Source organism: Nematolebias whitei, chromosome 3 (genome assembly GCF_014905685.2).
Source record: "Nematolebias whitei isolate Nwh7 chromosome 3, NemWhi1, whole genome shotgun sequence".
Classification (NCBI taxonomy): Eukaryota; Metazoa; Chordata; class Actinopteri; order Cyprinodontiformes; family Rivulidae; genus Nematolebias; species Nematolebias whitei.
In genome coordinates this window covers 24,172,602-24,200,530 of record NC_056500.1, presented here as the reverse complement: position 1 = coordinate 24,200,530, position 27,929 = coordinate 24,172,602, and the positions used below count along the sequence as shown (strand labels likewise).

The window sequence follows — 27,929 nt, the reverse complement described above, 5'->3', positions numbered from 1 at the left end:
ACCATAATGAAGAGAAGCCCATTTCTGAGTCAGATATGCATTTATTTAATTCTCTACAGTGTAGAGAAACATACACACATCCTGTTTGATAAGAAAACCAGTAATCGCATAACACAAATGTCACCTAATGAGCACATTTAAAAATAAAAACTTCTATGAGTGAGCTTCTAGTTGTTTGTGAGAAACATAAAGACGGTCTGCTGAACATTCCACTAAACTCAAGAGTTGAATCACGAGGGTCAAATACGACATTTTTCTGATTTCAATTATTTAAAAGAAACCTTAAAGAATATTTGTCTAGTTTTAAAAGTCATTATGTAAAGAAAGTTGGAACAGAGTTAATGTTCATTCTAGTCTCATTTTCTCTGGAACAAGATTTGAAGTTGAGTCTGTTATAAAACTGACAGAAAAGTGGATTATGTGAAAAATGACAGTGCTGCTTCCTGTGAGATCATCACTTCTCTAAAGGTGGTATGTAATTGTGCCGTGGTTGTTGGAGACTCAATGTTGTGAAAAACGTGAATATTCGGTTCCGTCTCACTGAATTCTGTTTTGAGACATCCTTCACCAACCAGCCCGGACAGACTCTGGTTTAACGCTGACCCAGAAACTGAACCCAGGACGGTGCAGACCAGTGGAAAACTGGAGGAATCGTGATGACAGGAACCATGGATGAAGAAATTGAACCGGGACACTGAAGAGATGAGGTGCTGATGTTCTCTGATGACCTCAGTCAGTTGGAGGAGCCTCCTGAGGTTCTCTGTTCACTGAATTAAAAGAAAGATTTAATGTTTAAACTTAATAGTGGTTCATTAAAAACTAATCCCTCAGAGAAAAAGTGAAAAAATAAATCACCTTCCTCTCTCGCCTTCATGCGAGCAACAAAGTTGTAGCTCTTGTTCCTGCGATAGTTCTCATAAGGATCATCTAGTGAGACCCCAACACCTTTGTACTGGTCCCACTTATCCCGAACATCACCTCCTTTGATAGGGTCTTGGATGCCTTGTTCTTTGGCCCCCAGGCCCCCGGTGCCACTCCAACCTACAGCCAGTAGAAAACATGTAAAGATCCAGACAGGGAGCAGGAACATTGTGTAGAACCAAACACAGCAGTGAAGGAACGCACCCATTTTCATCAGGAGCTGATGGCCCTTGTTCTCCTCTCCTAACCTGACATTTCCAGTCACTTTGGAGGGGGGAGACACCAAAGCTGAAGAGGATCTGAAGGACAGAGGACAGCTGGTCATGCTCAGCAGCTGACACCAGAAGTCTGTAATCAAACGGTTGACTCCAACTTACGAAGGGGAGGGGCTCCGAGACTTGGTGCCATGATGCCGCTTTGTGGGTGAACGAGAGCGGGATCTGGATCGGGAGCCAGAACGACTTTTAGATGACCTGGATCGACTCTGTGACCTAAAGAGAGTTAACTTGTGAAGTTATAATGCTCCAAAAACTGAAAAAAACAGTTTATGTGGTGAAATATTCTGCTACACGAAATGTGAAACAGATCAGCACTTGTCTCGGTCTCTTGTACGATCTCGTTACGCAGCCTCAGTTGTATTGATGCATTTAAAAAACATCTGAAGACACACTTATATAAACAGGCCTTTAGTTAGATGTTGAATTTTGTTATGTGCATTTTACTGTATTTTTCTATGCTTTTATATGTATGGATGGTTACCAGTATATGTATTTTGGTGTATGCTGCTAATATTTTTCTGCTTCTAGTGTGAAGCACCTTGTAACGTTATATCTATGAAACGTGCTAATTAAATAAACTTTACTTGCTTACTTATGTCGGCAGATCCCTAACAGAGTGGACCCCTAACAGAGTGGACCCCTAACAGAGTGGATCCCTAACAGAGTGGACCCCTAACAGAGTGGATCCCTAACAGAGTGGACCCCTAACAGAGTGGACCTTTAATAGAGCAGAAAATGTCCATAGTGTGAGCAAAAAAATGGGACAGATTCCAGGACAACAAGAGATCAATCCTGTGTCCAAAGTCAAAATTTGCATCTGTTCTTAATGTCGACACATAAATGAAAAATGTCACAATGTTAATTTTAATTTGATCATTCGTGTCTTGTTTTCTCTAAACAAGAAGCTCTAAAAATGTAAATTTAATGGTTCAAATCTAATTAAGAGATAAGCAAATCATTTTAAAATTATATTTAAACTAAAAAAAAAAAGTCATTTAGCCCCCTCCCCCATCTCTAACCTTGCCAAACAGAATCCACATTAAAATGTTACAAAAGAGAGAAACAGGTTTAATGACACAAGCTCCTGGAGTCTGATCAGAAGATGTATCTTTGGATAATATTTATTTTCCTTTATCAGCTGAACAGGTTGAGTATTTATGCTGTGGACTGGAGACCTGTCCAGGTGTCCCCGTCTCTCACACAGTGACTGCTGGAGATGGGCACCAGCGACCCGGCAAGGAAGAAATGGGTAAAGAAGATGAATGATTTCAGTAAAAACACAGTGTAAGATGTATGAGAGTGTTTGCAGACCTGGATCTGGACTCAGAACGTGAGCGACTACGGGAGCGGGATGATCGGGACCTTGACCTGGAGGACTTTGAGGAGTGAGAACTGGAGCGAGACGACGATCTTCCTCGGCTGCGAGAGCGACTCCTGGAGCAAGTGTCTCCAAGGCCGCTGAAAGGAGAAAGTAAAGTAGTACACAGATCTCAGACTAAATGTTGATGGGCTATGTTCCACTAAATAAATAAATAAATAAATAAATAAATAAATATAAAAACCGAAATAAAAGGCGTGGCTCACCTGTTGCGCTTCTCCTGCTCCTTTTTCCTTCTGGCTCTCATCTTGGCCCTGAAGAACTCGTACAGACCATTCTGCTCCCAACCTTCACTGGAGGACAAACAAACCACTGACAGCTGTAAACTCCTGAAAGATGACTCAGCATTACTGAGATCCTGCTTTGTGCTGTTTGACCCGTTCATAGAACCATATGTTCATGAGACGGCCTCCATGACTTTTGGTATTTATAACTTTCAAGCCATTCAATTTATATCACAATTTTTATTTTTTACTTTTATTATGTATTGTAGGCTTTGTTTTATAGTAGTTCCTCGCTACTTCACGGTTCGACTTTTGCGAACTCGCTCTTTCGCGATTTTTCAAAGTAAGACTAGACATGACACACAATTTGATGATTAATGGATGAGCCACGTGATCGACATGGATTTTTAAAATTTAAAATATTTTTTAATTATTTAGCACCTGCGTGCAGGAGCTCCCTCCTGCAGCAATGTGGTCATGATCTCAGCTCTGCAGCAGAGAAGTGTTACATATACACACACACATATATAAATACTAAAATAAACTACTACGTACTACTTGTACTACTATTCCTACTTTGTGGTTTTTTAACTCATCGCCGGAGGGCTGAGAACGGAAACTCCCGTGATAAATGAGGGACTACTGTAGTTCTATTTCTGTTTCTTCAACAAATTGCTACAGTATCATGTAGCACTCAGCATCCCCACAGCCTTTTCTCTGGAGCTGCAGACTCTCTGGTTGAGCGAGCTCTGGTGTGTGTACCTGTTTCTGGGTCGATCATGAGAAGGAGGGCTGTAGAAAGCCTCCACAGCTGCCAACAGACGATCACTGGGGGGCATAGGAGGGGGCAGCCTGATGTCCTTAGGGTCCAAAGATTTATAATCACAGTCCTCAAGCTATGTAGGAACAGGACAAGGGTTAGAAGACAGGCAGGCTTATTTTTATAACACACCTGACAAAAACAAAACCATAGAAAACTGTTAACCCGTAAAATTTTATTTTTATTTGACCTATGTTTAACCAGGTTAATCAGTTGGGAACAAATTCTCATTTACAGTGATGACCTGGCCAAATACTCTTGTCGGTTCGGTAGACAGGGTGCTTGGTTTTGCTGACAGGGCGGGGCGCCCTGCTTGTATAATGGTAGGAGAAACACTGCGATGAACGACCAAATGAGGTGCGTGCTTTAGGGATAAATAGGGTAATGTAGCTGCTGGAGCGGAGGGTACGCAGGTTGCTACGGATATTTTATAACCGGTGTGTGAGCTCTTTGTATGACAGAGAACAAGGCCAGAGCTAACAGATCTTACTCTTCAAGCAGAATGAAGCGACTTACTTTGACCAGTGGAGCCATGAGTCCTGCAGGCAGATCAAAGTAGGGCACGTTGGGAACCAGACTTGGGTCATCCTGAACCGGCTGCTGCCGTTGACGTATGTGAGGTGAATGGCCATTGAAACCAGGTGGAGGCGGGCCCAAGTCTGGGCGCTGGCCTCCAGCCCAGGGCACATGATCAGCTCCCATAACTGGTGGAGGAAGCCTCTGAGCGGGAGGGTGGTGGTGGTGGTGGGGTGGAGGAGGAGGAGGAGGAGGAGGAGGACCTGGCATGTCTGGCAAACACAGCTTAGTTTAAAAATCACTCAGGATTATGACAGCAATCGGACCGTTTTACTGCTCGGTTTGTGTCTCGCTACCCACCTCCAGGAAACTCCCCTCCTTGAGGAAAGTCAAAGCGATGCGGGGTGTACGGTGGTCTTTCATAGTGGTGTCTGGAAGGGAAGTCGTCTTGCATAAAGCGCGGGGGGAAACGTCCAAAATTGTGTGGGGGCGGGGGAGGCTGATTGAAAGGAGGTGGCTGCTGGTGGGGAGGAAAGGGTCCTCTGAAATGGGGAGGTCTCTGGAGAAACAGAGTTAGGAAAGGTCATTCACAAAACTGAGCAGAATAGTTCTACTTTCACCTAAACCCAAGGAATAGGTGGTGGTGGTGGGTTCTGACATATTCAGAACATGTTTAAACCTCTTAATCCTTATTATTACAAAACTGTTTTCAATCTGCCCGTTTTCATTTCTAAAAGCTATTCCAGAAGAATAAATCATTAACATATCGGCTGCTGCGATGTGGACAACAAAATAACGTGAACATGAAAAAAGGCCTTGATTTTCAAAAACTGACTGAGCAACACATGGTTACACAGCCCACTGTGTCGCAAACACTCAGGTTTCACTAAGTGCAACAAAGAATTGCACAATTTTCCCACAATTCTCTAGAACTTTTGGAGATGATGACTGTACAAAGGAGGATTCTTCATAAAACGAAGAACATTATAGACAACCCTCAGCATCCTCTTCATCAGAGTTTCATACAACAGAGTGTCTTCAGTCAGAGGCTTCTTCAGATCCGTTGTAACACAGACCGCTACAAGAGATCCTTCCTTCCCACAGCCATCAGCATCTAGAACAACTCTTTAATGAAACCAGTATGAGTTAAAATATTTAATTTCCTCTGGGATTAATAAAGTATTTTTGAATTGAATTGAACTGAATTCTGAGTCTCTGGCTAGCCAACAGTTGCAGCCCACTGAGATACTAGCTACTGCTGCAGCCTTTAGAGCCATAAAGGAACATGCTCATCCTACACCAAAAATACATGAATACAGTGACCCCACACTCTGCAACAAGACCAGAACCAAAGTGGAGGAAACCCTGAAGAAAGTGAGGTCACTTTAACGTGATGACTGGCCATCCATCGCCACCAGATCTTCTTAGGTCTCTGTTCTCAAAATTTTGACTTTTTATGTCCTAAAAATCTTGTTTGAATGAAAACTGTTTTCTGCTGCTGTGTAGAGAAAACTATTTAGACTTTCTGCACAGGATTTAGTGTAAAGTGCGATACAGATACATCAATAATAGTTTTAAAATCATATGAACTAATTAAATTGTGATGTGCCTAAAAAGATTCCCACCTCCTGCTCCAAGTAAAGCAGAGAAGAGAACCCTGTTGAGACTTGAAACATTCCCCTAAAAGCAAACAACCAAATAAAAAGCCGACAGTAACTTTCCACATACCTGCATGCAAGGAGGAAACGGGGGATCCCTATGACTCCAAGGAGCCTGGTCTGGCTGGTTGCCCCAAGGAGGCTGCTGGTCAAAGGAGTTCCATGATGGAGGGCCAGGGTCAGTCCCTCCTGGACCACTCCAGGAACCTCCTTCTCTTGGAGGGCCTCCGCTCCAGTTTCCTGGTTCCCTCTGTTCGTTCCACATACCCTCATGGCTGTTCCACGGAGGGCAAGGAGGGGGAGGTTGTTTGGGGTCAAAGGGAGGCTGGAAAAGGTCAAGGATTATGAAGAAAGTGAGTGATGTCAAACATTACAGAGTTGCACCTTAACCATTCTAGATAGGGTCAGAAGGAGAAAAGTCTGGACTCATTATGGTGTTCTGAGAACACGAAGTACCTTCATCAAAACACTTCCTGTCCAACTGTTCTTTGTTCCCTTCTATAAGAACCTTTGGAACAAAAGGACCTTTGTACAGATCTAGAACCGCAGCCTAGTAGTTCTAAACTTTTTGTTGTAGCAACAGAAACCATGACCAATAGTTGTTCATACAATCGGCTCCTGTGGTACTTTCTGAGCACCAAAGAAACCAGTGAGTAACAGAGTGGAATAAGACGGGTCCAATCATAAACACCAGTTCATATGGTACTGTGTGACTTGAGTTGGTTTTAGAATGGTGAGGGTACATGGTGAGCAGAATTTGGAAATAAAATGACAAACATAAAGACATTTCCTAAGGTCACTTCACGACGGAGAGCTTCAGTTCTGAAAACCCTTACAGAGGTCTTAGGGTGCATTCACACTAGCCCTGTTTAGTCCGCTTTAATCGAACTCTAGCTCCTTTTCCTAGAAAGTCCGGCTCGTTTAGGGAGGTGTGAACGCACCATCGAACTCTGTCACGGAACAAAAAGGCGAACTCTGGCCCGGGCTAAAACCTAGGTCTCGGTCCGGTAGAAGCGAACTCCAGCGCGGTTCAAGTACAGTGTGAATGTAAACAGACCGGACCCCGCTCCGCAGGGTGAACAAACACGCATTTCTCTGACCTTATATGGAGCCGTCAGCTGCCTTGTGTGAAAAACAACATTCTCCAGGGTCTTCTGTCTCATCGTCTGCTCATGCTAAGTCCATTTTTGAAAAATGACAAAATATAACTCCTAAAACTTGATGCCACTTCGTTTTTATTTTTATTTACAGAAGAAGAAGACGTGTCTTCAGAGGTTTATGTGTCGTTTCTTTCAGTAGTTCTTGGTGCAGCGCCCCCACAGGCGAGCGAGGGAATAGGTTGGTTCAACAGGTTGACTCGACTGCACAGTGCAGTGTGAATGCAAACGCACCAGCTCACATGTAAACAAAAGGTCATGAATATTGGTCCCGAACAGAGTCTACCAGACTATCGGTGTGAAAACGACCTTAGACCTGGTTCTACCTGCCTCGTACCAGGGAGTGAAAACAGACGGACAGATCTACAGACTGTGGAGGGGATTTGTACATGTCAAAGATTATTTACTGCCTGTGGCTGAAACGCATGTTAGGGAAATTTTGGTCAAAGGTTGATGTTTTTAAATACTATGGCTGAGAATGTGAACTCTGCCCATGAACCATATGTTTGGGTTAGCAGAGAAAGCTGGATGAGGAGCTGGGTGAGGCTGCAGGCATGCAGCTGTCGCTCCAAGGACACCGCCGAGTCTGTGAGCTCGGCGGAACTGATAAGATTACCGTAAAAAAACAAGCTACACAAAGAGCTCAAGGCAGATTCTGGTGACTAGTCTTCATGTGTGCACTTCCTGTATATCTGTGTAACCTGTCCTGAAAAGCTGACCTTCAAGTAAACGTCGGTTAAAAATCTTCTCCTGCTGTCGATTGTGGTTCCTTTTGAGTAAGTTAGGTAACTTGAGAATATGGTTCTCCAACAACACATAATCTTTGTCCAGTGTCCCTGTGTGTTTGTCTGTTAGTAAAATATCTCATGAACCACATGCCACGTTTTAATGAAATTCTCAGAAAGTAATCACTGAATGTGCCTCTAAAAGTGACTTAATTTGTGAAGTCTGAAGTCATGTTATTCCCTCCCAACGACACGATCACAAACCACTGTATCGACCTCTCCGCTCTAACCCTGTCAGAAAAACAAAGAGTCACTAATCTGGGCGTGATAACGGACCCTTCCCTGAAACTTAACAATCATGTAAACATGATTGTTAACTCATGTTTCTTCCAACTGAGGCGGCTGTCTAAACTGAAGCCCATATTGTCCAAAAATAACCTGGAGACAGTAATACATGCATTCATTACATCTAGGCTTGATTACTGCAATTCACTCCTGTTTGGTATCAGTCAAACCTCCATTGCATGACTACAACTGGTCCAGAATGCAGCAGCCCGATTTTTAACCAGTACAGGCAAAAGAGAGCACATTACACCAGTTTTGGCCTCACTGCACTGGTTACCAGTTCACCTTCGAATCCAGTTCAAAATACTCATGTATGTCTAAAAATCGCTGAACAGTGTCGCCCCCCCATCTCTCTGATCTGCTACAGCCGTATGTCCCACCACGCCCCCAAGGTCATCGGACCAGTTGCTCCTCACAGTTCCAGGAACTCGTCTTAAGCGCAGAGGTGACAGGGCCTTCTCTGTAGCAGGACCAAGACTTTGGAACGAGTTACCTCTGCTTGTCAGACAGGCCCCCCTCCTTCTAGGTTTTCAAGTCCCGTTTAAAAACCCACTACTATTCAATAGCTTTCAACACCAGAGGATCTGTGTTTTGAACCTGTATGCCCCACACTGGTTAGTCGTCATTATCTGCATCGTATGGTAATTTTAGAATCAATTCAATTTTAAGATGGCCACCTAAACCACAACAGAAACAGCTATAACTGTCACAGTTTTACAGATATTAAATTATCTCTGGATGAGGATGTATCTGATGGCAGGCAGAAACTATTCATAGCACCTTTCAGGAAAACATCTGGAAATATTTAGGTGTTTGTATGCTCTGTAATGTTGCACTGATATAGATTAGAAATAAATCTACAGTCAGACATTATGCACAAAGTCTGCTTCCTCTTGTGTATTCCCAATTTCCCCACACAAAGACAAGTGGTTACCGGCTGGTTGGGGTTCCAGGGTCCCACATGCTGGGGTTCAAACCATGCAGGCTTGTTAGTGGGGATTTCTGACGGTCCACTGGGGTTTTTTGGGTCCTGCGGTCTAGCTGCAGATCCATCAAAGTCTCCTGAAGTAGGACCGGTCACAGGAGGTTTCCCTTCTCCTGGACACAAAATATTGAAACAAAAGAAACGGTGTTAAACCCTCCAAAGCACCTTCAGCCCAATTTTTCAAACAATTCACTGAATTTAGCACATCGTCTAAAGATGGAGTTGACAGGTCCATTGTTGTCTGCTAAACTTTCTTCTCTTATACTGGTTTGTTTCAGCAGATTTCTGCACCACAGACCTGCAGCCACTGCCTTTTCTGGAAAAAGTTGAACGGACTGTGTTTGTGTGGAAGCTCTCTTCAGTTCTTCATATTCTATTAAATTCAGTTTATTTATGTAACGCCAAGTCACAACAGAAATCATCTCAGGGCACTGAACAGAAACATTCATAATTAGTAACATTATTTATCTAAGGAAGGAAACCAGCAGATCGTGTTGAGTCCATATGTGTGTACGTAATAATCAGAGCAGGAGGATTACTTAAATCAGCAGCAGTAAACATGTTTTCATTTGAAATAAAATCTCTCATTTTGGATAGAATTTCTCTGGCTATACTAAAAAGAGTATCCCCCTACCACCACCACATTGATATTTTTTTTAATAATTTGTCAGACTACAGGAGATTTAAAAAACATTCCTCAGTTGGACTTTTGACAAAAAAAGTTTTGATGACATTTTTGAAGTGGTTTTGTCCTCACCAGCTGGGGTGGTCATGGGTGGGACTTTTTCAGAGTCAGCTGGGGTTCCCACCTGACCCACAAGAGCAGGCTGGGACTGCTGCTGCAGACTCGTGACAAACTCTTCGTGTTGGGTCTTCAAAGCCTGGATCTGCTGCTGGAAGGCCAGCTGGATGGGCTGCACCACTGTAGCGTACTCTGTTATCAGGGAGGCCTGAGACACACAACAAAGAAGAGGTCAAAAAGATCACCAAACACTTCACTTTGCAGAATCAGGGATTCACAAGCATCTAAATGTGAGGACCAACACATTTATTTATGTTTTTAGACACGAGCAACAACAGGTGCAGCTCACTCAGTGCAGACTAAGATGAATACATTGGTGGACAGAGCTTATGATACTTAGACATTTTAAACGATTTCCTTTCATTCTCTTTAGGAGATCAAGCAGGTAAATAAAAATGACCTGGGGACTCGCGTACAAAGAGGTCTGTGAACTTCTTTGAAACATGGCGAAAGCTCAAAGTGAAAACATGGTTTAAACCCAAGTCTGAACCTGTGCATGAATCTTTTTCAGCCTGGTCCTCCTAAGAGTTCTGATCACAAACACGATGGTGTGGTTTGGTGTGAAACTGACAGGAATCAGATCAAAGCTGCTTTGTACATTAGTGAAATTCAGAGTTGTTTACAAGTGGATGTGCCGGAGAATTTTTGGTCAAATGTTATGGATGTTTTTATTAAAATGGCTGAGCATCTTATCTCGGTGAACTCGGCTGAACTGATAAGGGTGTAAAAGCAAGCGGAGGGGGCAGCTTGATGCAGATTCTCGTGGCTGGTCTTCATGTGTACATTTATGCAACATGTCCTGAAAATCTGACCTTGCAACTAAAACCCTGGTTAAAAATCTTCCCCTGCCATCAAGTGTGGTTCCTTTTGGGTAAACAACGTAAGCGAGAATAATTTTCTCCAACAGAACATCTTAAAAACAGCTGCGTCTCCTCCACCACATCCACAAGTCCTTTTAAATAAGCGGTCTACAGATAAAAAAGAACAGCTGGAACAGTGACACGCCAACATGTTTCAGTCAGGTTGTCAAAATAATACTTTAACGGCACATTTAAGATTTATTTTTAATATTTAAATGCAAAATTAAACAACAGAAATAACACCTCCAGTTTACCAGGGGGTATATGAATAAAGGTAGAAGATTCATGGGATTGTAGACAACCTCCCGTGATGTGGACACGAGGAAATGCAACTCCAAGTTGATCAGGCAGAAGAAGAGTCAAGACCATCCAAACCATTCAAGGTGAACTTCAAGGTCAAAGTTCATCACTTTTTGATCCTTCCATTAGTCACATTTTGAATCATAATGATGGAAGACGACCCAGGAGGCTCCAGTATCAGCAGGAAAAACACGAAAAACAGACAGAAATCCACCAAAATGTTGACAAGAACCAAAGTTTCAGGGATTGATGTAACGGCTGCTTTAGTAAAATAAAAACATTAGTAACTGATGACAGCACTGACGCTTTACCATGGTCTCAACTCTCATCAGTTCTGCACCACACCTCACCTTGCCTGCCCACTGCTGGTACTTACCCCCACTCAGCCCAGTCTATAGGACCACCTTGTTTGTGGTTCCAAGCGGACTGCTTCGAGGTGCCAGTTTTAATGTAAGCAGACAGCAGCTGTTGATTGGCCAGTGGAGCTACATCACTGGATGACCCGCCCAGCTACACTAAGAACTACAACTGATCCTCCACTTCCTCATCGTGCTGGCGGATGGTGAGACATTTTGAAGACGATGGTACAGAATGGCTACACCCAGACTTATAAGCAGTGCTGGAATAAGTGTGATGTCCGATTATAGGACAATTAAGGACCACAACAGGCAGAGTAGCTTGAAGAATGACCTGTTATGACCCCGCTCAAAGAGCAGGGAAACAAGTCACAGTGGCAAATCACCTCCACCTGAGAAGAACCGAGAAGCCGAAAGTCGAGTGGAGTCGCACTTATCAATGGCAAAGTGGTTCATTTTATTTGTGTAGAGCTGTATTTTCAAAACGGAAAGATTTGCCAACAGATTTCCAGTCCTAAAATCGCTTAAGTAATTTTACTATCTCTGAAAATCGATACACATTTTAGTTTGACCTGAGGCTTTGATGTTCTTTGCTGGTAGACATTTCTGAAGTTAGTGTTGGATCAAAAACGGTTTGGAGGTGAAAGCAATGTGTTCATATGATCAGTAAGATTCAAAGAGTCTGTCACAAACACAAGGACTCTTCCAAACTGGGACAATATGAGAGCTGAAGGAAAACTATTGCTTTCATTCCAGTGGTCTTATTATGGTATGATCCCTGACCTGGTACTGGCCAAGGCCCAGTGCTGGGTTCTGCAGCTGCTGAATGGTCTCCTCATCAAAGTAGCCATTCTTCTCCCAGAGCTGCAACAACTGAAGACACAAGAGAAGAGCATTTAGTGTATGCTGATGTTTCAGGTGGTTCAGGTGACACTGAGAGCTACCTACCCTGGTGATCTTCTGCTGCTTCTCCTCCTCTACAGCCAGAAAGCTGGTACAATAGATAGGCACAACAACTTTCTGCAGCGCCATCAACAAATCCTTCTGCTGCTTCCGCTGGCTGCCAGAAAACAAAGAAACATATCAAATGAGAAAAACAAACAAAATAAACATAAACCGCTTCATGACACAACCAAAACTCAGACGTTTTAATTGTAGCTGTACTGTAGTTTTATCTAATCATTCAGTTTATAACCTGTGAAGAAACCTAAAAAGCAGGTCTTGTGTGCCCAAACTAAAACCTTTAAATATTAGTCAAAACCCAAAGAGGAAACAGCTAAGAACAGAGTTACGCCATCACTTCTCAGGAGGAACATGAGGACTTTGGATACCAGTGATGGAGGACGTCATTGGTTAAGTAGATGAGGTGTAGGCGGAGCTCGAAATGTGCCTCATCCGCAGCGATGCGGTTGCGAAGATGCGATGCCATCAGTTCACAGTGCTGTGGAGACTTGGCGTTGTTGAACATCCAGTTCTTCCCAGCCTGAGAGGAAGACACAATTCCATCAAGGTTTTTGTGTTTTCATGCTCTACGTCAGGATCTTCACGAGGCGTGCTTACAGAGATGGCGTCTTTGGTGCAGGTGTCGATGATCGGCTGCAGGAGGTTGTCAAACTCTGTGATGTCCAACTGAGTTTCCAGCAGAAGCTTCTGGTTCTGCTGCTCCATGGCCAAGGCAATGGCAGCAGTCACTTGTTCCTATGTTCAGAAACGTGTCAGAATGAGAAGAAAACAAAATTATTATAATCTGCCAGCCCCTAATCTCGTCACGCATCTTTAAGGTGTCATCGGAGATGTAGTGTTTGTTCTGCCACTTGAGTCTTGTGTGTCACCCTGCAGCGTTGCCATTTCAGAATAAAACTAGAGACGCACCGATTCTAGTTTTTCAGATTCTCATTCAGCAGCTGAACAAGTTAACCCTTGTTTGGCTGCAGAAAGGTGAGACGCTCGCTTGTTTGGAACTAAACAACATGTAGCATTAAAAGTACACTGGATAATCTGAGATAGGGTCAGTCAGTGTTTGCCCTAGATATAATCCCTAACTTCAGGTTTCACCGTGGGACGCTCATCCGAAAATAAAGTTTACAAAAAAAAACTCCTCCAAATTATCAGTCAGAGATAAGTCCAAACAATTCTAGTTTATCTGCTTTAAGACCCATCAAACTCCTTAATATTTTTAACTTCAAAACATTGTGCTTTTTTTTTCTTTAAAATTATTACTACCTGTATTTTTCTTTGCAAGCAATAAAAATTATGTGTACACCAATAGTATGATTTGATGAATTACTAAAATAACCAATAGTACTATTGTTTTGAAACACCCCAAAAATATATTGGATGATTTATTTATAAAGTATTTTGATCTTCTCACTGTAGTGTAATCTTTTGAGTTTCTCCAGAGACTCTTAGTATGAAGAAAACTCGCACATTTTATTTATTTTGTTTAGAGTAGGTTGCTACATTGCATACAAGGGGCGGCAGTGGCTGAGTGGTTAGAACAGTTGTTCTCCAATGGGAAAGTTGGGAGTTCAATTCCACCAGCAGTCACATGTTGAAGTGTCCCTGGGCAAGACACTGAACCCCTCATTGCCTCTGATGTGTGTCCCATCGATGTATGAATGTGATAAAGCTCTGATTATTATTTGTAAAGATCTAGTAGTGCGCTGTATGAATGGGTAAATGAAGCACAGATTGTAGAGTAAAGCTCTTTGAGTATCTTGATAAGACAGAAAGGTGCTATATAAGTGTAGTCCATTTACCAATTATACTATTAAATTAATGTAATTAAATGTCAAACATGCAAAAGTATTTTTAGCACTGTTTGTGAAGTTTGCCTGTATTGTTATCAATCTTTTTTTCCAGCTGCTCCCTTCCTCAAGGCTCGCCACAGTGAACTAACTTAAACAAAGACCTGGCAATTGATAATACGCAAGATACCCTTCCTCACACAACCACAGACCACCGAGCTACCACAGCCCTGTGTGGAGCAGGCAGCTAGAGGGGCAAATGAGGGTGGAGGCAGGTGTGGGTGCTTCACCATTCCCACCCACATTTTGATGTTATGGTGTGGGGAGTTGAACCGGTGACCTTCTGATCACAGGTTAACCTTCTCTAACCTGCGTTTTAAACGATCAAGTATTTTTGGCAACAAGAAAGTTCATTTTAAAACATAACCTTCACAATGTGAATGTTCACAAATCAAAATGTGATTTACAGAAATCAGTCAGGATTATTTATTAATGCTAAACCAACTATTAGTTATAATTATTTTGAGTCATTATCCCTCAGTCTTTCTAATCCAATATGGAAATCAGAAAAAAACACTTTTACTAGTAGTTATTAATCATCCACCAGGCCCTTGCTCTCAGTTTTTGTCAGAATTCTCAGAATTTTTGTCTGAATTATTGAATACTGAAAAAGTCTTAATAATGGGGGATTTCAATATTCATGTAGATGTTGAAAGTGATCGTTTAAGAAAAGTCTAATATTTTAATAGTCAATGAGTTTTAGATGAGAGTGCTGAGACCAAGTTAAATTCAAAGCAGTCCGTTTCTCAGATAGTGTTAACTTACTTTTTAAATATATGTTTCTATTCAGTGTCCTGAGATGACTTCTGTTGTGACTAGGCACTATATAAATAAACTGAACTGAATTTTACCCAAAATGTCCACACATCTACTCATTCTCATCATCACACTCTCGATCTGATCCTGACATATGGCATAGACACGAAGTACTTATTAATATATACTCAAAATGTTCTGTCTAACCATTTTTATTAACCTCTGAGTTTACAATAAATGACTAGACTACACAGCCACAGAGTGAATTTCATCTTAGCAGGTGTTTATCAGAGAATGCAGAAACCAGATTTAAAGAATCTCTTCCGTTGTCGTTTTCCTCTGTCTTGCAGCGAAATAGAACAGAGATAAGTGACTTAGATGATCTTGATGATAATTTTGTAACTTCAATGCAAACCTCACTTGATAAAATTGCTCTGCTGAAAAAGCAAGTGATCATCAATCAGAGGAAGCTGGCTCCTTGGTATGTACTTTAAAACAAGCATCTAGAAAACTGGAAAGAAAATGACGCTCCAGTAATGTGGAAATTCAAAAAAGTTCAAGACAAAAACAACTGGACTTTATTTGTAACAGAAGTTAGAAATTAGTCTTCCACTAATGTGGAAGAATTTTGTTTACCTTGGATAGCCTGCTAATTTATACAAACCGGATTCCAAAAAAGTTGGGACACTAAACAAATTGTGAATAAAAACTGAAGGTAATGATGTGGAGATGGCAAATGTCAATATTTTATTTGTAATATAACATAAATGGCAGATAAAAAGTGTAATCTGAGTAAATTTAACATTTTAAAGGAAAAATACGTTGATTCAAAATTTCACAGTGTCAACAAATCCCAAAAAAGTTGGGACAAGTAGCAATAAGTGGCTGGAAAAAGAAAATTGAGCATATAACGAACAGCTGGAAGACCAATTAACACTAATTAGGTCAACTGACAACAAGATTGGGTATAAAAAGAGCTTCTCAGAGTGTCAGTGTCTCTCAGAAGCCAAGATGGTAAGAGGATCATCAATTCCACCATTGTTGCACAGAAAGATAGTGCAGCAATACCAGAATGGTGTTACCCAGCGTAAAATAGCAAAGACTTTTAAGTTATCATCATCAACCATGCATAACATCATCAAAAGATTCAGAGAATCTGGAACAATCACTGTGCGTAAGGGTCAAGGCCATAAAACTCTACTGGATGCTCGTGATCTCCGGGCCCTTAAACGTCACTGCGCCTCAAACAGGAATGCCACTGTCAAGGAAATAACAGAATGGGCTCAGGAATACTTCCAGAAAGCATTGTCAGTGAACACAATCCACCGTGCCATCCGTCGTTGCCAGCTGAAACTCTACAGTGCAAAGAGGAAGCCATTTCTAAGCAAGCTCCAGAAGCTCAGACGTTTGCACTGGGCCAGGGATCATTTAAAATGGAGTGTGGCAAAATGGAAGACTGTTCTTTGGTCAGATGAGTCACGATTTGAAGTTCTTTATGGAACACTGGGACGCCATGTCATCCGGACCAGAGAGGACAAGGATAGCCCAAGTTGTTATCAACGCTCCGTTCAGAAGCCTGCATCACTGATGGTATGGGGTTGCATGAGCACTTGTGGCATGGGCAGCTTGCATGTCTGGAAAGGCACCATTAATGCAGAGAACTATGTTCAGGTTCTAGAACAACATATGCTCCCATCTGGACGTCATCTCTTTCAGGAAAGACCCTGCATTTTTCAACACGATAATGCCAGACCACATTCTGCAGCAATCACAACATCATGGTTACGTAGGAGAAGGATCCGGGTACTGAAATGGCCAGCATGCAGTCCAGATCTTTCTTCTATAGAGAACATTTGGCGCATCATAAAGAGGAAGGTGCGACAAAGAAGGCCCAAGACGATTGAACAGTTAGAGGCCTGTATTAGACATGAATGGGAGAGCATTCCTATTTCTAAACTTGAGAAACTGGTCTTCTCTGTCCCCAGACGTCTGTTGAGTGTTGTGAGAAGAAGGGGGGATGCCACACAGTCGTAAAAATGGACTTGTCCCAACTTTTTTGGGATTTGTTGACGCCACGAAATTTGGAAACAACAGATTTTTTCCCTTAAAATGATACATTCTCTCAGTTTAAACTTTTGATCTGTGATTTGTGTTCTATTCTGAATAAAATATTAGATGTTGGCACCTCCAAATCATTGCATTCAGTTTTTATTCACAATTTGTTTAGTGTCCCAACTTTTTTGGAATCCGGTTTGTAAAAAAAAGCTCTCTGTAAAGCAAGAACTGTATATATATATATATTTTTTTTATAGAAAATAAAAATAACTCCAGGTTTCTGTTCAGTACTATAGCTAGACTAATGAAAAGTCATCTCTCTGTTGAGCCATGTATCTCGATCTACGTCCCTACCCTCATCTATGGTCATGAGCTTTGGGTTGTGACCGAAAGAACGAGATCACAGATACAAGCGGCCGAAATGAGTTTTCTCCGCAGGGTGTCTGGGCTCTCCCTTAGAGATAGGGTGAGAAGCTCGGTTATCCGAGAGGGACTCAGAGTAGAGCCGTTGCTTCTCCACATCGAGAGGAGCCAGTTGAGGTAGCTCAGGCATCTGTTTAGGATGCCTCCTGGACGCCTTCCTGGTGAGGTGTTCTGGGCATGTGACGTCCCACCGGGAGGAGGCCCAGAGGAAGACCCAGGACAAGATGGAGGGACTATGTTTCTCGGCTGGCCTGGGAACGCCTTGGGATTCCCTCGGAGGAGCTGGCCCAAGTGGCTGGGGAGAGGGAAGTCTGGGCCTCCCTACTTAAGCTGCTACCCCCACAACCCAACCCCGGATAAGCGGAAGAAAATGGATGGATGGATGTCTCTAATGAATGGTTACATACCACAGTGTTTTAAGGTTGCTTTAATTCAACCCTTACTTTAAAAATCTGATCTTGATTCAGGAATTCTGGCCAATTATAGACCTATATCTAATCTAACAGTCATCTCAAAAATCTTGAGGAAAATATTTGCAAATCAGTTGTGTGAACATCTGAACAGACATAATCTGTTTGAGGAGTTTCAGTCAGGGTTTGGAGCTCATCATAGCACAGAAACAACACTGGTGAAAGTCACTAATGATATTCTCATGGGCTCAGACAATGGACCTGCACTGGTCCTGTTAGACCTCAGTGCTGCATTTGATACAGTTGATCACAATATTCTACTACAGAGGCTTGATTATGCTATATGGATTACAGTAACGGCTCTAAAATTGTTTATATCATACTTATTTCATAGATTCCAGTTTGTAAATGTAAATAATGAATTTTCTTCATACATCAAAGTTAGTCATGGAGTTCCTCAGGGTTGTGAGCTTGGACAAATACACTTTATATATGCTTCCATTGGACAAATTTATTAAACAGCATCAGATAAATTTTCATTGTTATGCCGATGACACAATATTTGTCCATGAAACTCAATGAATCCAATCATTTAATTAAATTACAATCATGTCTTAAAGACATAAAAACCTAGATGACCTGTAATTTTGTTTTTAAACTCAGACAAGACTGAGGCTGTGGTTTTTGAACATGAGCATCTTAGAAATAAACTTTGTAGCCTTTGACTTCAATGGCATTAATTTGGCCTCCAGGTCTAATGTTAAAAACCTCTGTGTAATTTTTGATCAGCATATGTCTTTTAATCCCCACATTAAAAGTTACCAGGACCGCTTTCCTTCACCTGCGTAATATCACTAAGATTAGAAACGTCTTTTCCAAAAATAATGCAGAAAACTGGTCCATGCATTTATCATGTCAAGACTAGACTATTGCAATGGCTCATTATGTAGGTGATCAAATATTTCTTGAAAAAGTCTTCAGTTGATCCAAAATGCTGCCAGAGTTTTAATGAGAGTTGGTAGGAGATATATTTATCCAGTTTTAGCTTCTCTCCATTGGCTCCCTGTCAAATTCAGAATTCAAATCTTAATTCCAACATACAAAGCTATAAACAACTATAGCTCCATCTTATATTAAAGATCTTATTGTTCCATACTTTCCTAACAGAGCACTTCACTCTCAGACTAAAGGTTTACCTGTGGTTCCTAGTTTCAAAAAGGAGAATGGAAGGCAAAGTTTTCAGTTATCAGGCACCTCTCTTTTGGAATCAACTTCCAGTTTATGTCTATGAGGCTGCTGAAAACTTGTCTACTTTTAAAATGTGGCTTAGGTCTTTCCTTTTTGATAAACCCTATAGTTAGGGTTGGCTTGGGTTTCCTGAGATATCCCTTAGATCAGCTGGTATAGGCTTTAGACTGCTGGAGGACAAATCTACCACATTTCCTCACTCTGCTGCTGTCTTTACTTGCTCTACTCTACCCGTTTGTATTTGTAATAATTTATATCCTTAACATGTTTTTTGTCTTTCCTCAAATAGAAAGTCCACCTGGACTCGTCATTCTGTGTTTGTTTGCATCTCCTTCTTGTCCTCTCATGCCCCAAGCCAGTCGAAGCAGGTGGCCTCTTGTCCTGAGCCTGGTTCTGCTGGAGGTTTGTTCCTTTTAAAAAGGGAATTTTTTTCTTTCCACTGTTGCCTTTGTGGTGGCTCAGGATGGGAGACTGCAATGAAGTGAAGATTCAACACAATCTGCTGTCTTCCTTAGCTAGATAACAAGATAACGAATTGGCTTTTTTAATATATGTGACTGTTTTTCTACAGTGCCGAGATGACTTCTGTTGGGATTTGGAGCTATAGAAATAAACTGTTGCTAACGGGGCCATATTGCTAAGAGAACCTTGCTGCCAACAGAACCACTGCAGATAGGACAATACTGCTGTAGATGTTTGTTTTTTTCACTTTTGGTGCCTTGTTTGTTTATTTTTGTTGCATGCTTTGGTATTTCTTGTTGTTTGTTTCGGCAAGTCGTGACGGTTCTTCTCATCCTGAGCATTTCAATGCATTGTTGATCTTGTGTTGATCTGCATATGACAATAAACCTAAACTGAAATGATATGAGCATTTATTGAATCACATTTATGACAGTAGTGTTGTCGTTTCCAAATATAAGCAAGCTTTTACATCCACACAGCCAAAATCTTGTTTTTGTTGCTATAATCCCATGCATAATGGAAATGTGCAGATTTTTATCATAAACTACAAACACACACACACACACTCAGAGTCTTGTTGCCTACTGAAACTTCATTGCTCAAAAAGGACAGTGCAAAACAACTATTTTATTTTTTTGTCTTTCTACCTGTTGTAGTGCCTCTGACTTTTTCTATCTTTATTCGAACAACATTCAAACGATATTGACCTGACTCTGTAAAAACTTTACATCCAGGTGATACCTGTCTGAGTGTGTGAAGGTGCTGCTCCTGTTGCTGCAGATTCCACTGGCTCTGCTGGATGAGCTCATCAACAGGAGCGGCAACAGCAGCAGCAGCAACAGCAGCAGGTGGAGCGACTGGAGGCGGAGTCACCATCTGGATTGGAGGAGGCGGGATATCCCCCATGTCTTTCGCAGTGGGGATGTACAAATCTACATAAAACAAAAAGCAAAACAGCTGTGTGGGTCTGAAGGATCATCACCAAAACCTACAAGGCAGTCTGTCATGAACAAGATAACACAAACTTAACTAAACTAACTCTATCAAAGTTCATGAAAGTTGCTTCATTGAAGAATGTAAAAATATAACCGTATGATCAGTGTCTTTCAGTGTGTGGACAGTGTCTCGGTGCGTGGACAGTCTCTTTCAGTGTGTGGATAACCTCCTTCAGCATGTGGACAACCTCGTTAAGCGTGTGGACAGTGTCTTTCAATGTGTTGAAAGTGTCAGTGTGTAGACAGCCTTGTTCAAGGTGTAGACAGTCTCGTTCAGCAGTGTGTGTGGACCATGTGTCAGTGTGTAGACTGTGTCTAAGTGTGTGGACAGTGTCTCACTGTGTGGACCATATCTCAGTGAGTGGACAGTGTCTTAGTGTGTGGACCATGTCTCAGTGTAAGGACAGTCTCGTTCCGTGTGTGGACAGTGTCTGAATGTGTGGACAGTGTCCAAGTGACAGTAGGTGATCGGCTGCAGCCTTCCATCCCTCCACGACCTGTACGTCTCCAGGACTGTGAGGCGAGCAGGTCGGATCACAGCTGACCCTGCTCACCCTGCACACGGACTGTTTGAACCACTCCCCTCAGGCAGGAGGCTTCGGTCCATTCGGACCAGAACCTCCCGCCATATGAACAGTTTCTTCCCCTCTGCTGTTGGACTCCTGAACACTCATAATGCTACCTCATAATTTCTGCTTTGGTCACATTACATCTGTATTATAATTGAATACTCCATCTGTACTGTTTTCTAAGCTTTTTTATTGTTTTCTATTGTATGGGTGTACATATGGTTATGTTATGTTTTTAATTTTACTTTATTTGTGGGTGTACACAGGCTTATGTCTTATGTAATGTTCTCATTTTTACTTAATTTTTACTTTATTTTACTTTACTACTATTCGCACCTTATGTCGAAGCAAATTCCTAGTTTGTGAACCTCGTTCATTGACATGGCGATAATAAACTGATTCTGATGTGTGTGGACCATGTTTCAGTGTGTAGACAGTGTCTCAATGTGTGGACTGTGTCTGAGTGTGTGGACCATCATCTTTCAGCACTCACGTGGCTGCTGCTCCATTGTTAGCTTGCACTTGTAGTAGCTGAAGTATTCTCCTCCAAAGAGAAAGGAGAACTTGGGGTTGTCTTTCTGTTTTTCCATGGTCATCTTCTCGAACTCAGGTCCATTTCGAGCCACAAACTGGGCCAACTTGTCAATCACATTCCTCAACTCCTGATCTGATGGATAGACATAGACCAAGAAGGACATAGTGAGCCAGAAAACAACCTATCACCGTTTTCTAAACTGCACTTTTACTCTGAAAGTTATTTAGCTCTAAACTGCTCTCGTGCAAAGGTTTCACACATGGAGCTAAGGTGCAAATTAATTGACCAACATGACTAAGTGGGGGGCGACGAGATGGCGACGAGAACGGATATGCATTAATGTGAGAGCCGCATCTATCTGCACAACTAATTCAAGAAAGACGTTAATTGTCACCAACAATCACGGGGACAACAAAGAAGACCGTGAGTAATCTCCCCAGCTGAAGATTTAAACTCTCGCTCTTCAAATAAGCAACAAAAAAGAGTTATCCTACTCCCGACAGACTAGCTTAGCTGAAAGTTACGTAGCACAAAAGCTAACGTGTACAATGGCTAAGTCGAAGAATACTACCTTGGCTCAGCTCGAAGTTATGGAGTCTGAGACACCAAAAGAAAAAAGAACTGCTAGAGAACTCCACTCTTACGCTTGCAGCCTGACACCCGACCCGCCAGCTAAGCAGAAGGTGAAGAAAGCTAAAGGTGAGCTGCCAACGCAACACGTGGAGCCGACGCTATCGGAGCTACAGAACACCATAATTGAGAAGATTAATGAGAGGGCAGATCAGACGGACAAGGCAGTCCAGCATAACAGTACCCAAATTGAGGAATTAAAAAAGTCATTGGAATTCTGCTTCCAAGAAATAGCAGATCTGAAGAAACAAAATAACACGCTGCAGGAGAAATGTAAAGTCCTGGATCAGAAAGTTTCCGACCTGGAACTCAAACTCAATAACGCAGATCGACACAGCCGACAGCTTAACCTCAGACTGTATGGTGTTCCTGAAGACAATAAAGACAACAACACTAAAAAAACTGTCCAAGAAATATGTCAAGCAATTCTACCAGATAGTGAAGTGGGGTCAGTGCTTTCAGCAATGGACGTCGTACATCGCATCGGCGGTCTTCGACAACGAGATGGGACAACCAAACCTCTTCCACGACCGGTGTTCATCAGATTCCAGACCAGGACGGCCAGAGACGTGCTATGGAAAGGATCCAAGAACAGCAGCTACCTCCAAAACAAAAAGCTAAGCTTTAAAGAAGATCTGACCGCTGCAGAAAAAGAAATCCGAGGCAAGCTGTGGCCCGCGGTGGAGGAAGCCAGGAAAGCGGGTCGCAAAGCATATTTTGTTGGAACTCGAGCTTATATTGAAGGGAAAGAAATTAAGATATGAGAAGGGAAAAATATATTTCAATACTACCTTTGGTGAGTTAAGACCTCCACTCTAACCTGAGATGGAGAAGGTGACAATCATTCTATCTTAGTGCAGATAATGCAATTAATAAGCAGATACTTGTTAGCTTAAACAGCTGAGTTACAGGTCTGCTGTTGTTCAGGGTGTTATTGTTTGTTTGTGTTTGTTTATGTCTATTTCTGTTTTTTCTGTAAATGCCAGGGGTATTAGGAACCAACTTAAAAGGAAAGCTTTATTTCTATACTGCCTTAACAAAAGTGCTGATTTTTATTTGTTACAGGAGACCCATGCTTCAGAAGATGATGTAACGTTTTGGAGGAGTCAGTGGGGTCGACAAATATGGTTTTCTTTTGGTAGTAATAAATCAGCAGGTGTTGCTATCCTGCAAGGAAAATTTAAAGGGAAAATTTTAAAATTTGAAACGGATACTGAAGGCCGTTGGATTACGCTTTTAACTGAAACTAATCAGTCACTTTTTTTAATCATCAACATATATGGTTACAATAACAAACAAGACAACAAGCAGTTATTTTTGACCTTAGAAGCCAAAATTGAACAAACATTACTCTCATTTCCTACTGCTAAAATTATATGGGGAGGAGATTTTAACAATGTGATGAATGATAATCTGGACAGATTGCCCTCAAAGAATCAAACAACAACTGAATTACATCATATCTGTGATAGATTAGGACTTATTGATATTTGGAGATCTAAAAATTTGGATAAAACTTCCTACACATGGAACAACAAAGACAGAACTCAACAGTCACGCATAGATTTTTGGCTTATTTCCTCAGATTTAGAAGACAACGTGACCGATGCCTCTATTGAACCAACAATACTGACAGATCACAAAGCTATCACAATTAAAATAGATGCAAACACTGACAGACATGGTCACAATAAAGACTACTGGAAATTAAATAACTCCTTATTAAAAAATGAAGAATTTAAAACTGAAGTAATTAAACTTATTAATAAATATTGGACTCAAGCAAATTTAACAAAATACTTTTGTAAAAACTGGGAACTATTTAAATTTGAAATTAGAAAAATGGCAATTAGAATAGGCAAAAAACTTGCCCAAAAGAAAAAAGAAAAAGAATCCCAAATAATAGATGCAATTTTAAGAATATCAAAAAAAACAGATGTATCTGAAGAGGACTCCAAAGAACTTTCAACACTACAACTAGAACTGGATCAGCTCTATGAGGACAAAGCCAGAGGAGCTTTTGTGAGGTCCAGAAAAAAATGGTTAGAACAAGGAGAAAAGTGCTCCAAATATTTTTTCAACCTGGAGAAGAGAAACTTTGAACAATCATTTATTGGAAAGCTTAAAATTAACAATATGATTTGTGATAATGAGCAAGTTATTTCAAACTATGTTTCAAACTTTTATCAAAACTTATACTCAGAAAATTTAGAAGATGAAGGAAGAATGGACGCATTTCTAAGAGAACATGAAATGGATACCATCAAGATTGATGATGACTTTAAAAGAGATTGTGATAAAGAAATTAATCTAAAGGAAGTTCAGGACTCTATATGCTCTCTTAAGGATAATAAATCCCCTGGCAACGATGGCATAAGTAGTGAATTCTATAAACAGTTTGCAGGAGAACTGGCCCCTTTTTTAAAAAATATGTTTGAAGAGTCAATACTGAGAGGTGAATTAGCCCCAACTCTCCAGCAGGGATTGATTAAGCTCATCCCTAAACCCAAAAAAGATCATTTGAGTATTGAAAACTGGAGACCAATTAGTCTTTTAAACAATGACGCTAAAATATACGCAGTTATCTTTGCCAAGCGACTGAAATTAGGTTTAAATGATATTATTAGTGAAGAACAATCTGGATTTATGCCTGGAAGAAACATTAGCAACAATATTCGTCTAATATTGGACATGATTGACTACAATGATTTTATTCCTGATGAAAGCTTTATTCTGTTTATCGACTTCTACAAAGCGTTTGATACCATAAGTCATAAATTTATGTTCAAGTCTATTAAACATTTTGGATTTGGAGATTTTTTTTCCAAAGCTATTAATACCCTGTACCAGGGCTGTAACAGCTCGGTCAAGCTGGCACATGGGACAACGAGAAGGTTTAATATCAATCGAGGTATCAGGCAAGGATGCCCTCTAAGCCCATTCTTATTTCTTCTGGTTACACAAATTATGTCTATACATGTAAAAAAAGGTCAATTCCAAGGCATCTTAACTCTAGATAGACACTTCACATTATCACAGCTGGCTGATGATACTGCGTTATTTATCGCTAATGTAAATGAAGTGAGGAATGCAGTTGACTGTATCCAGGAATTCTCTTCCGTATCAGGTCTAAAAATGAATCTTAATAAATCTGTTCTGTTCCCACTAAAAGACTGCACACTTTCTGAAATTAATGATATTCCTGTCAAAGAGCAATTTACATACTTAGGAGTGAATATTGAAAAGAATCAAAATTTGCGTAGCAGCTCAAACTTTGGCCCTATTATACAACAAATAACAACAAAATTTAACATGTGGCTAATGAGGGACCTGTCATTAAATGGTAGGGTACTACTGTCAAAAGCTGAGGGAATATCTAGATCTGTATATACTTCCTTATCATTAGAGATGCCAAAAGATGTATGCAAAAAATTAGATAAAACATTATTTGACTTTATATGGAAACATAAATGCCATTACTTAAAAAAAGATATTCTCTGTAATAATAAAACATTTGGAGGTCTAGATGTCCTAAGTTTTGAAATGCTAAATAATTCCTTTAAAATTAAATGGTTAACTAACTTATTAAAAGGAAAAGATACGCTTTGGAACACTTTCCCCAACCATATTTTTAATCAGATAGGAGGAATCCAATTTTTATTAAAATGTGATTATAAAATTGAAAAATTACCTATTAAGTTATCGAGATTTCACCAACAAGCTCTCCTGTCTTGGAAACTTGCCTACAAACACAACTTCTCCCCAACTACATATTGCATTTGGAACAATGGGAATATTTTATATAAGAACAAGTCGCTTTACTACAAAAATTGGATGGAAAATGGAATTATGCTTGTACAACAACTATTAAATGATAATGGAACCTTTATGACATACACTGAATTTCTGACTAGACTTAAAATTCCTGTAACACCTAAAGAGTATGCTGTAGTTTTTGATGCTCTACCAAAATCTATGAGGCAGCTCTTCAAAGGAACAAAAGTGAACAATTTGCCTAGAGACCAACTTAGAAGCCCCGTAATGCTGGATGGAATCGATGTAACAAAAAAAACATGCTCCAACAAACTCATAAGAACTTGTCTGCAGAAGATCACTCTGCCTCCTGGTAGATTTTTCTGGTCTTCCATATTTGAAGGAGTTAACTGGAAGCAGATGTGGTTAAATTGGGAAAAATTTTGCATAACAAACAAAGTTAAAGAGGTTTCATATAAAATTATTCATAATGTATATCCTGTTAAAAAAACACTGGAAAGATTTAAACTTGACATTGACTATTCTTGTACATTCTGTGAACTACACATAGAAACGATTTCTCATTTATTCTATCAATGTGTTCATACAATCTCATTCTGGAGAGATGTGCAACAATTCATACAGCAAAAAACTGGACAAATAATTCAGCTTACAGAGAAAGACATTATACTATGCTTTGAAGACAAAGGCACGAATAAAGACTTGTTGCACTTCACCCAACTTCTACTTCTCCTGGGAAAGTTTCACATTCACAAGAAAAAATGGTCCAACTCCAAACCAAACATAACCCATTTCAGCAAAGAACTTCTTCAATACATCACCTCAATTAATGGACTGGAAAACCAAAAGGCAATGAAAACCATCTCAACTCTGGAAAAGCTTAATGTGAATTTAAACTCTGTATAAATTGTAAATATAATTTCATGGTTTTTTATGTTTTGTACTAGAATATTATCTCTTTTACATTAATATCTATACCCCTGGCAAACAGATGTTTGTAATGTGTGATTAAAATCTTTAATAAAAAAAAAAAAAAAAAAAAAAAAAAAAAAAAATGACTAAGTGGGGGGCGGAGGGGAGGAGAGAACAGTGGTTCAGGTGGTAGAGCTGTTCCCTCTCAGTAAGAAGGTCGCCGGTTCAAATCCTGGCCCGGGACCTTTCAGGGTGGAGTTTGCATTTTCTCTCCGTGCTGCGTGGGTTTTCTCCAGGGTTTCCTCCCACAGACTAAAAACATGCATGTTAGGCTGATTGTTAACTCTAAATTGTCCCTAGGTGTGAGTGAGTGAATGACTGTTTCTGCCTCGTTTGTCTCTATGTGGCCCTGATGGACTGGAGACCTGTCCACCGCGGTAAAGTTAGTTTTTCGCCGCGGTGACCTGTCCAGGATGTCCCCCGCTTCTCGCACTGATAGCTGGATATGGGCACCAGTGAACCCCGCAACCCGAAAAGGAAGAAGCAGGTAAATATAATAGACGGCTGGATGAATGGACTAAGTAAGTGTTAGCTTAGATGCTATAAATATAGCTAACGTTAGCAGTAGCATTACGCGGTATCAAAGGGAGAGAAACAGCGGGAAAACGCTCACCTTCAGGTGGATTAGGGACATCCATGATGTGTCGGCGTCACACCGAAACGATTACCATCAACGGTTACTGATAAGACAAATTAAATATTACTGATTTCAACAAATGGCCCCTAAATAATGCTTTGCGCTCGCAGCACACTGGAAGTGCAACAAGGCGGAAACAGCGCGAGCCCAACGGAAGTACTTGGGTCAGGTTTTCCTGCAGCGCCCCCTGTGCTCAGAAATAACAACTTCACGAGAAGTGTGTACTGTACTGTACAGTTCAAAATGGCCTGATGCATGCTCAATAATTCAAGTAAATGAATTTAACGAGGTTGAGTCAGGTCATCTGAAAAACACCTCCAGCAGATCCAGA

General features: G+C 40.9%; 1 protein-coding gene across 2 annotated transcripts; it reads right to left on the bottom strand.

Annotated features, from left to right (window-relative positions):
* Nucleotides 1-109: 109 nt before the first annotated feature.
* On the bottom strand, nucleotides 110-27,741 carry LOC119430675 (calcium homeostasis endoplasmic reticulum protein). 2 transcript variants are annotated; one of them, XM_037698134.1, is made up of 19 exons: nucleotides 27,575-27,741; nucleotides 21,544-21,717; nucleotides 20,228-20,418; nucleotides 12,886-13,023; nucleotides 12,657-12,808; nucleotides 12,274-12,385; nucleotides 12,109-12,198; nucleotides 9,765-9,957; nucleotides 8,957-9,120; nucleotides 5,866-6,120; nucleotides 4,498-4,696; nucleotides 4,138-4,409; nucleotides 3,564-3,697; nucleotides 2,784-2,870; nucleotides 2,511-2,657; nucleotides 1,299-1,412; nucleotides 1,126-1,220; nucleotides 856-1,041; nucleotides 110-767 (listed from the first exon to the last, which is right to left on the bottom strand). In XM_037698134.1, exons 1-19 carry the CDS (start codon nucleotides 27,597-27,599, stop codon nucleotides 730-732), a joined length of 2,766 nt encoding a protein of 921 aa, XP_037554062.1. In that variant the 5' UTR covers nucleotides 27,600-27,741; the 3' UTR covers nucleotides 110-729. The 2 variants fall into 2 exon arrangements, with proteins under 2 accessions (XP_037554062.1, XP_037554063.1); XM_037698135.1 differs by having other exon boundaries at nucleotides 21,544-21,712.
* Between the last annotated feature and the right edge of the window lie 188 nt (nucleotides 27,742-27,929).

Bases quoted from the DNA above. Each gene is read 5' to 3' on its own strand.
- LOC119430675 (XM_037698134.1), bottom strand. From the start codon at position 27,599: ATGGATGTCCCTAATCCACCTGAAG. The intron at 4,697-5,865 runs GTATGTGGAAAG...CTGTTTCTCCAG, and splicing joins CGTTTCCTCCTTGCATGCAG to AGACCTCCCCATTTCAGAGG. The intron at 3,698-4,137 runs GTAAGTCGCTTC...GTTCCTACATAG, and splicing joins TCATGGCTCCACTGGTCAAA to CTTGAGGACTGTGATTATAA.